The sequence below is a fragment of the Mauremys reevesii genome, linkage group 7 (assembly GCF_016161935.1).
Source record: "Mauremys reevesii isolate NIE-2019 linkage group 7, ASM1616193v1, whole genome shotgun sequence".
NCBI lineage: Eukaryota > Metazoa > Chordata > Testudines > Geoemydidae > Mauremys > Mauremys reevesii.
This window is the reverse complement of record NC_052629.1, coordinates 82,083,328-82,093,298: the sequence shown is the minus strand read 5'-3', so window position 1 is coordinate 82,093,298 and position 9,971 is coordinate 82,083,328. Positions and strand designations below refer to the sequence as shown.

Sequence of the window (9,971 nt, the reverse complement as noted above, 5' to 3'; positions counted from 1 at the left end):
CCCACACTTGAACACAACCCAAAAAGTGCTGTTCATGGTCACAGGAAGACATAAAATGGGCCATAAAAAGGGATAAGAGAACAGCCCAGCCTTATACAGACAGGTTTCGCTGACTAGCCAAGCACTGGACACAGAAACGTGGTTTTTAAAGAAAAAATAATATTTATTTGCAATATAAACAGAAGTCCCAATATTGGTTCAGTATATATATAGGGTCATTAATTTACCTTCATAACTCAAAGCAAAAACCATCCCTCGCTAACAAGCTCTCATTTGTATTAATCAGAGGATGTATCTTTTTCCTTTAAAGAAGACAGATCACTTACAGCACAGGAAGCCTTTATAAGCCAGCTTAGCTGTAATGCAATACATATGCACTGTCTAAAAAATCCCTGAAAAAAAAAAAAAAAAAGTTCCTCCATGAGGTAAAATGCAAGTCGGATATTTTCAATTTGCTCGCTCACTCTCAGCCATACTTACGTCCATTCTCCCTTCCCTGATGACCCTCAATCCCAACATTGTTACAAAACAAAACAAACAGAAGACAACCAACCAACCAACAAAACAAAAACAAATCGTTCCAACATTCTGGTAACATCTTTAACCAAAAAAAAAAAAAGTCATGATGTGACAGCGTCGAACATTCCTCCGTATGGAGGAGTTTTTTTCTTCTTTTTTCTTTTTTTTTGAAAAAAAAAATACAAAAACCTGGATATTTAGAAAAAAATTCCGTGGCTTTCTCTTTTTTGTTTTGCGTTAGTTACATGAGAGTTCCAGTGGATAAGGAGGTGGAGAGAAGGGAAGGACTACATTGCAGCCAATAAAAGAAACCTCCAGATCCATTCTGCTCTCCTCCCAGACATTAGTACCACTTCTTCAACGTACGAGACCTTTGCCAAATGTTAGCCAGAAACATTAACAAGTCTTCTTGTTCTAGAAGGCACGGCAAAAAGTTACTCGAAAAAAGGAAACCCATCAGAACCTCCGTTGAACACTCTCAGAGTCTCGGAATTTGCCAGCTTTTACAACGTTCTGGTCATTATTTCCCACATTTTCACTCCCCTTCCATGGTTTGCGCATGACTCCGCAGCAGTGTCATGCTGCAAAAACTTTGCTCTGCTCCAGTCTTTTGGAGTACCAGCAGCACTCAATTCCCACCCCTGCACACATAAGAATTAAGTGTGCCAGATAAGTGCCAACATCACAAGTACTTTCTTTACTTCAGAAGCTGGAATGATTTCAGGCCAGCTGGGTGACACCAATCGTCATTCGACCGAAGGCAGAGAACGAGTGCTAGCCTCAGACATGCTTCTACCAACTCTGGAGGCCACACCAGGTTTACTTCTGGCAACAGCAGACAGTGTTTTTTGGTGGTGGGGGAGCGGGGGTGGTATTTAAAAAAAGCTTGCAGCTTAGTCACCTTTGTTGATTCAGTGCAGAGTTTGTGATTGTGAGTGTGGAAGTGGCAGACAGGTTAAGACCAACTGGCCTTCACAAATAACAAAGCTTCCTACCAGATGCTAGCAACAACAGCAGCATGTGTCTCTCTTGGGGTGTACCCAGTAATATGCCAGGATGTCTCAAGGCTTCACAAAGTGTGCAAAATGCATTTGGTCAATATAAACATTTGATTTAAAAAAAAAAAAGAAAAAAAGAAAAAGGAAGAAAGATCAAACGAGAACAGAATAAAATACTGGTTTTGCAACCTCGTCTGTACAAACAGGAACTTACATATTTAAAACGAGTTGGAGCCCAAGACTCAGAGAGTAAGATTACCTTTTTTTAAAAAAAAAGTAAACATGAGTTTTAAAATAGTCTTGGGCCAACATCTTTTGTTCAAGGTCGCCAAGTGCGTAAGTCTCCTCTACTTTCCACAACAACCTACCACGTAAGTAGCTTTGCGTATGTTTGTGTGAGTGTGTGCGGTTCACCAGTCTCAACACACCCAGGAAAGCAGTTATTGCTGGTAACAGCTGCGCTCAGAACGCCACAAGATCCCCCATATTAAATAACCCCTGTAAAGAGACTACTCTTTGATCCACTTTGATTAGCATCAGGATACTAATAAATGGCCTTAGCCTTTTTAAAGCAGCAATCAGACACCTCTACTTGGAGAAACTAGTTCTTTCAAGGCTGCCTGGCAAGATACATACTTTTTTAATATTTGAAATGCTCAAGAGAAGCTATTCAAGGCTCGAGTTCCCAACCAAACAACATCCCCTTCATGTGGACTCCAAGGTGTTCAGCTGGAACAGGTTGTGATTGGTGGGTGTGGTGAAGTACAGTTGCTCACTGGGGGAGCGGTTATCACATGGGCTGTTGAGCCCCAGAGTCCTCTCAAAGTCCAGGAGCTGGCCCATGAAGTTAAAGTTCGGGGAGATATTTGACTTTTTCCTTTTCACAAAGTCATAGGCATCATTCAGGGACAAGTTCATTTTTTGCATCAAGTAGGCAACGGTTACTGTTACAGACCTGCTGATGCCGGCTAGGCAGTGAACCAGGATACCACATTTCTTGGTACGGGCCTCATCTGAAACAAAGAGGGGAAAAAAGAAGGATACATTTAGACTTCTGTAGCAAAAATGCACTGTCCTGGAGCAGGCCTAGATGGCAGCTTCAGACTTTTAGAACCAGGTCATTACCAGCAATGGATCCACTGCTCCAACAGTTCAGAGTGATACTACATAATTTAACTCTGCATATTTTCCTCCTCAAAAAACAGGCACCCTGACAATATACCCCAGCGATGCAATCAGTCATACTTAGCACTTCAGCTTCCCCATGCTTAACAAAGATTAATTAATTAAAGCTTACAACACCTCTGTGAGGTTAGTATTATTGCTTTCTATTTCATAAAGGGAGAAACCAGTGCAGTTAAGTCACTTGCCCAAGGCCAGAGAGAGGCAGTGTCAGAGTTGAAATTCCAACTCCAGAGTTCCTGGCACCTAGACCTGCACCACACCCCTCTCACAATTCGCATTAATAAATCAGTGCTAAGATGGGGTTGTGAAGTCTAACCAGTCTTGTGACCAGACATGACATCGAAAAAATCAGCAAACTGAGGTGGGGTTTTTTTGTTGTTGTTTTTTTTTTTTTAAGATATTTATTTTCTGAGTACTGTACAGTGGAAACTGATTCAAGTGAACTCTAAAATAGAGGAACTTAATTATTGTGATGTTGTTCTTTAGGTGTGGCGATTGGGGAAACAGACTTCCCTATAGCAAGATTTGTGCTAGAGTGAATCTATCAAGATACATGGTGGCAGAGGGAAAAGGAAAGCTAGTTTGTAGTAAAACTGCTGCCACTGCTTGAAGAACACAGATGTATTGTCTCTTTCTCAGAGCCTAAACAGCATGAACTGGCATCACAGTGTTGAGAGAGAGGAATGCCACTGAGAACACTGCATATGTAAATATATACTGCAAAGTTTACTTCTGCGCAGAACAATTTTTCAAACCAGTCATTTGCCATAGAGCTTGGCTTTGAAGAATAAAGGTACTATGAGAAAGGAACCTCCAGTCCCACTTTACTCAAAGGCAGAGCTTAAAAAAAAAAAAAAGTACTCCAACACTACAGTCTGAGGGATGGGCAGAGAGGAGGATACAAAAATTAAAAACAAGCCTCAGGTTTGACTTCCTAGTCCCCATTACTGTGTGAGGAACTCCAAGACAAAAAGGATACTAACTCTTCAGATTGCATTGCTGCTCCTGCAATTTCAGAATTTCGCTGAAGTGTGTGTGTCTTTCATCTGAGCAAAGCCCCATTTCTAAGTTTTGGTTTTATAGTAAGCAGGTGAGGTAATCCTCCATTTCCTGACATTAAAGACAAAGCACAAGTTTGGTGTTCACAGAAACATGGATTGACTGTAGCAGACAGAACCCAAATGCCACAGTTCATCAGGAACCAAATGCATCCACCAAGGAAGGTGAAACAGCATCCCCACACCTTGCTAAACCCTTGGGCTTTTGAGTGGAACTGTGCTATTAGAGAGTGGGAGAAAAAAAAATAGCAATGACAACTTGTTCCTCCAACATAACTGCAAAGCAGCCAAGGTCCTAATACTGTATTGTTCCATTTAAGGACTCACAGTCAACATAGAAGCACCTAGGCCCGTTACAAAGCCTAAGGTATGAAGGCAAGGGGATCATTTCATTTCCTAGAGATATCAAAGCTTTTTAATGGTTAAATGAGGACAGTTGCTTGTGCCAGTCAATCCTAATAAAAATCTAGTGTTAGTAGGCCAATGACTACCATCACTGAATATTTGACATGCACACTGGAAGCACACATTTTATTCAACCTGACCGTCATCTACCACAGAACAAAAAGCACTTCTGGATGTTAAAGCTATCCTGGGAAAGGATCTGTCCTGCAAGGATCTTTAATAAAAGTGTCTTAGGACTTGTTCACACAGGGAAATTTAACAGTATAACTATATCAGTATGATTGTATTGCTTTATTGTGTGTTATAACTCCCTGTGTTATACTAGAATACCAGTATAAGTATAACGGGATAATTACAGCCGTATATTTCCCCCCTGTAGACAAGTCCTCTGATTTTACCTCTGTAAGGATTAAGGCTCTCCCTACAGGTATGGAGAACAGGCAACTGCAGACATCAGTCAAACCACAGCATTTCTTGTCAGTCCTCATTTCCCAAAATAAGAAGGTACCGCGCCCCTGATTCTCCACTGCCTCGTATAGTCATTTTATACAGATGTGAATACCTATGTAAGGTGGGAGGCAGTGGAGAATCAGGCCCCATAGAGGAGATTGTTAAAAGTAATCAATTGTGGGGAACACAACTTCAGGTGCCTTAAAGGAGACTGGTTTGGTCAGCACCAGTACTGAAGATGAGGCACTTTCAAAAAGTACATCAGATTGGACACTGGAAAGCAACTGATTTTGGGTGCCTCTTGACTAACATCTGATCTGATAATTGTACAACTTTTATATCCATGTACAAACAAGTGGCTACTGCTACAGCACGCAGCTTGCTGCATTCTCAAGTTGCGATTGCTAAAGGAATGTTCTGCCAACAGCGGAATTCCAACACCTACCAATGAAAGCGATGGCCTCAGGAAAGAACTGAGAGAGATTCTGGCTCCAGTGATCCGAGATGGGAATCTGTTTGTATTTAAACTCTCCGTTGTGCTCGAACATGTTTGGCAGGTTGGGAGTCACATTCAGGATGTACTTGATGCCGTATTTGCCCAAGACATCTAAGTTGGTAGAATCTTTGGCACAACCCAGATACAGGTAAGGTAGGATCTGGACAGGGAAGGCAGGCTGGTTGTTAGGGATTGGGCTCCCATCCGACTCTGTGGCACTGCTTGGCTCCCTGTCAGACTCGCCGTCAGAGCAATCGGAGTTGATCCTTAGTCCTCCAAGGCCAAGGACAGATGCAGGAGGAGAGTTGCTGGGTGAGGAGCTGTCAAGGTTGGTCTCACAATGCTCAGAGTATTCGGTCTGAAATTTGTTAAAGCCACCTGGGGAAAAAAGGCATGTTACTATTTAAAATGAGAGATTCTTGTATCAGTGAGTGAGTTAAACACAATTTACTTTGGTCTTCGTTTCTCCCTAGCAAAAAGGCAGTGTAAATTCACATCCCTGAAATGCAGAGTATGGGCCCGATTGTGCTAACCTTACTCCCGTAGAGTAGCACTTTACCCAGCAAACAGTCCCACTGAAGTAAACATAGTACGGTACATGAGTATGAGTAGCAGAATTACTAAGTAGGGGCTCAATGCACTTCCTGTTTAAAAATCAATGGCAAGAGCCAAACCACAAAAGCCAAACAATTCAAACCCCAGCTACAAAAAAATTCACTTTAAAAACAGTTAAAATGACATGGGTTTTGCACAGTAGATTGATTCCAACCTCTAAGCTGTACGGGACAGACACACTTTGCATTGGATCATTTGTTACAGAATTTTTTAAAATAAGAGAATCATTTTATATAAAAATACAAACAAGAGACTGAGAGGATCCAAAATGCCAATTTCTCAGCAGCATTTCCTCTTCAGTGCCTCCGCTTAAGAAAGGACGGAAAGTCTGGGGGAGGGGGAGGGGAAGAGACTCTACCTCTTTTTAAGATATATTAAACAGGAGTTCAGCCATCATTCTCCAAAGCGGACAATGGGTGTCATTAGAAAGCCTCCTGGAAATTTTGTTAGTGGGTTTGGTGGTTGAGAGTGGATCATTGAGTAGAACAGACAGCTCCTGCCACATCCATTCATGAAAACGGGGCTCTTTTTTCCCCTCCTCCTCCTCCCCCCTCCCCCAATAGAGAAAGACAACATGGAGAAGCCATCTTGGAATTTTAATTGAAAACATTTCCCACCAAGGCCCCAGGAAAAAAAGAGAGCAAGAGAAATCTAACTCCTCCCCTCCCCATTAAAGATGGCTTGAAAGTAACTTCAAAGCTGTTCCTTCCTCTTAATGGGAGAGAGCAGTTTAAAAAGCAAGTGACAGCGCTAATCAGATAACACTAAAGAGAGATGGGGGTAGGGGAAGGGATTTCATCAGGAAGGGGAAGAGATCAGATCCACAATCAGATCAAGAGCCATGACTGGAACATATCGGCAGGCAGGTTCCTTTATTTCAGTTAGGAGTGGACCTAAATGCTAGAAAGAAGGAAATGCTCTATCCACAGATAATCTATTTCCCCACTCCTCCCATGCACTCCAAAGAGCCTGATCATCTCCTCCCTCCTCCACAGATCACTTGGCTCCTCTACAGGAAAAAAAAAAAAGTGTGTTTTTAAATGGTTGAAAGTGGCAATTTTGCTTTTGCTTCACCTACCATTTCTGCCTCAACCCTGCCGCCCAGCGACTGCAATGAGGTGTGCTTTGGGAGAGAGGGTGTCTAACCAGGCCAGTGTTTGGGGGGGGGGGGTGCCTTTGAGACATTTTGAGGAGGAAAGAAAATAAATCAAGAGCTTAAGTATGAAGCTACAAGGAGTTGCGTTTTCATTCAGAGACTAAAAGCCAGGCACCCTCCCACTCCTACAGAGTGAATCCAGGGGTGCAAACCTAGTGCTCTGAGATATCCCTGGGTGTACATCAATGGAGTGCGTGTCTCAGAGGCAAAGGGGGCAGGAATCAGTACAGGAAACATCCCGTCTTCCACAGAGGTTAATGGATCTAGGAATTTCAAGATGAGGGGGGAGCCAAGAGCTGTTTTGATTGAAAATGAAGCTCTGACCACTCTAACTTTGTTTTGTGTTGATTTTTTTTTTTGAAACACAAAATTAAGCTTTAGTCTATGGGGAAGAGAGTCAGATCTTCTTCTGGATAAACGTCAATAAAGGGCCCCTGCCACTTCAGAATACCGGAGGCAGGCCTTTAAAAATACTCTGGGGGCAAACCGTGTGTCCCCAAATGGTTTCTACAGCCAGTCAGCGGCACACATGAGAGCGGGGGTTATTGTTTTCATGCCCAGGATATCCTGCCTCCACCCTTCTTCTCTGCTGGATAATAAAGTTCTGCCTTAGTGTGGTGAGTTTGGGGGGCTGCTCGAATTACTGCAGGTCAGTTCAGGACATAGAAGACTGCACATGATCGGTGCCAATCTCAATTTTCCTTTGAGAGATAAAAGAAGAAGAAAGATGCTTCTATCTCCCTCCAGTAGGAATCGGATGTGGACTAAAGAAACGGATGAGGGGCGAATCCTTAAGGGTGGGAAGCGAAAGGAATCTGCTAGGTTTTTACTTTCACCCTGCCCTGCTCTCTGGAGGGAGAGAGGGGAATCCCTCTGTTCTCTTATAGTCTCTGGATTGGAAGAAGGGGAGGGGTAAATTTGCTTCCCAGATGTGGTGGTGGTGGTAGTTCCCCGCTTCCAAGACACAATTGCAAAACTCGGGGCGATCTGGCCAACCTCTCCAGTCCCCCAGCACACGGAACCATTTTGTAAAAAGATTAGCAAGGGAGAAAATAACCCAGGCAAAAGAAAGTGTGTGTGTCTTTCGCTCCGAGTCTGAAATCACATCCTACCTCGGCTTCCCCTCCACACACAAGAGATTAAAAAAAGATAATCCTCGGGGGGGGGGCTCTTCCCCCCCAAAAGGTCTCGATTTCTCCTCAGAGAAGAGTCAGAGCCAATCGAGGGCATATGGGGGGAGGGGAGACAAGACGGAAAAAGAAAACCCTGAAATAGGAAATCTGTCCTGGGGGGTACAAACTGCAAAGCACTTGGGGGGCTGGACAGAGCCTATGGGGGGCGCCAAAGGAAACACATCTGTGATCACATCTGGAGGGGGGGCTCTGAGGTCCGAGGCAGATCGGGGGCTGGCGAGCTTCGGGAGGGCGATCTGCGAGCCCCTTTTCGGGAAGGGAGGGGGGCTGGGATAGGGACCGATCCGCCCGTGTTACCTTTCAGGTAATACGCCTTGCACCCATCGTCCCGCAGCTTCTGCAGCAGCAGCCCCAGGACGGAGCTGGGGGCGCCGTTGTCCTGCTGCCACTCGGCCGTGGCCTCGTCATAGAGCAGCACGGTGTCCGCCTTGCAGCGCTTGGCGAAGCGCTCCTTGTCCTCGTGGTTGGGGATGATGGAGCGGATGGGCAGGTTGCCCTTCTTGAGGCGGCGCAGCATGAGGCCCGGGATGGCCAGGTTGATGGCCGTCTCGATGTGCGAGGACTCGAAGAGCTCGTGGGGGCGGCAGTCGAGCAGCAGCAGCGAGCTGCCCCCGCCGGACTCCAGCTCCTCCTGCAGCCACTCCACGCTCTTCCACGGCACCGCCGCCGCCATGGGAGCCCGGGGGGAGCTGCCCCACAGGTGATTTTTCATGAGGCTCGGAGGACAGGGGGCGCCCCCCAGGTCCGAGGAAGGGAGCACACGGGCCGCCGCTGCTGCAAGGGAAAGGCCCCCTTCCCTCCCCCGGTCCACTCCCAGTGCACCACCGAGCCGCAGGCAGCGGGCGCCAGAGGGGCAGGCAGGGGAGGCGAGAGCGATCCCAGGGCTGCCAGACCCGCTCGCCTCCCTCCGGGGGAGCCTGCTCGAGCAGAGATGCCGCCTTCCACTTGCAGAAGCGGCGGGAGGGGGATCGCCTTGCTCCTGCCCCCACCCCGGGGAGGTGGACGCTTGCTGCGGGTTGCTGGGCTGCCCTCTCCCTCTGGCAGCGTGGCCGCTATCGCTCCAGCCCCAAAGACACTACCGCCGCGGTCGATTCGCTTTCTATCCTCGCGGGCTGGCTCCGCTGCCTGACAGCCTCAATTAAAAAGGGGCTTCGCTATCGGAGCGGCGTGTCATGCTCCGGGAGGCGGGACCGGGGAGGGAGAGAGGCCAGCCTTAAAGGGGACGCGGGGCTCTCCCACACTTCCAGGCGCACATCTACCCAGCTGCCAATGCCTGGGAAATCGATTGCAAGTGCAGCCTGGCCCCAACCTGAAAGGTCGGATCCTCCCGCATTCTGGAAAACACCCTCCTCCTCCCCCCTCACCACCATGGCAACCACATGGTTTAAAAAAAAAATCTTAAACTAAGTAGAGCTGAGAGAGCACAGCGAACCCACTGGTTATTTTAGGTGAGACATTTCCACACAGCTATACAATATTTCTGTGCCTGAGCCTAGAGCAGCTAGTTGCCTGCATTCACTTCAGTGCAAACAAACTAGTACATGTCACAGGATGGAGACACGAGCTTATTGGACCCGGTTTCTCCCGTTGTTCATCAATGGGAAGGTGCTGGGGTAAAGGCACCACTCGATCCTGGAATAAAACAGCGACAGACCAGTAGATCAGCCGTAGGAAAAATAGTGGATCTTAAACAGAGGTTTTCATCCTTAAATAGATACAGAAAAATAAACTGGCTTCTTTTTACAAAGGACAGGAGGAATGAATGGGCACCTCATTCAGTTACTTTGGGTGACTTGAATATATATATATATATATATATATATATATATATATATATATATATATATATATATCATAGTATCTCTCTCAAATACAGAATAGTGGAATCAGAAATAA

The 9,971-nt window shown here is 45.9% G+C and overlaps 1 protein-coding gene across 1 annotated transcript; it reads right to left on the bottom strand.

Moving 5' to 3' along the window:
- Positions 1 to 2,138: 2,138 nt before the first annotated feature.
- Positions 2,139 to 9,712, bottom strand: DUSP7 (dual specificity phosphatase 7). Its single transcript, XM_039547420.1, has 3 exons — positions 8,373 to 9,712; positions 5,061 to 5,489; positions 2,139 to 2,530 (listed from the first exon to the last, which is right to left on the bottom strand). The coding sequence occupies exons 1-3, from the start codon at positions 8,785 to 8,787 to the stop codon at positions 2,223 to 2,225; spliced, it is 1,152 nt and encodes a 383-aa protein (XP_039403354.1). The 5' UTR covers positions 8,788 to 9,712; the 3' UTR covers positions 2,139 to 2,222.
- Positions 9,713 to 9,971: the final 259 nt, after the last annotated feature.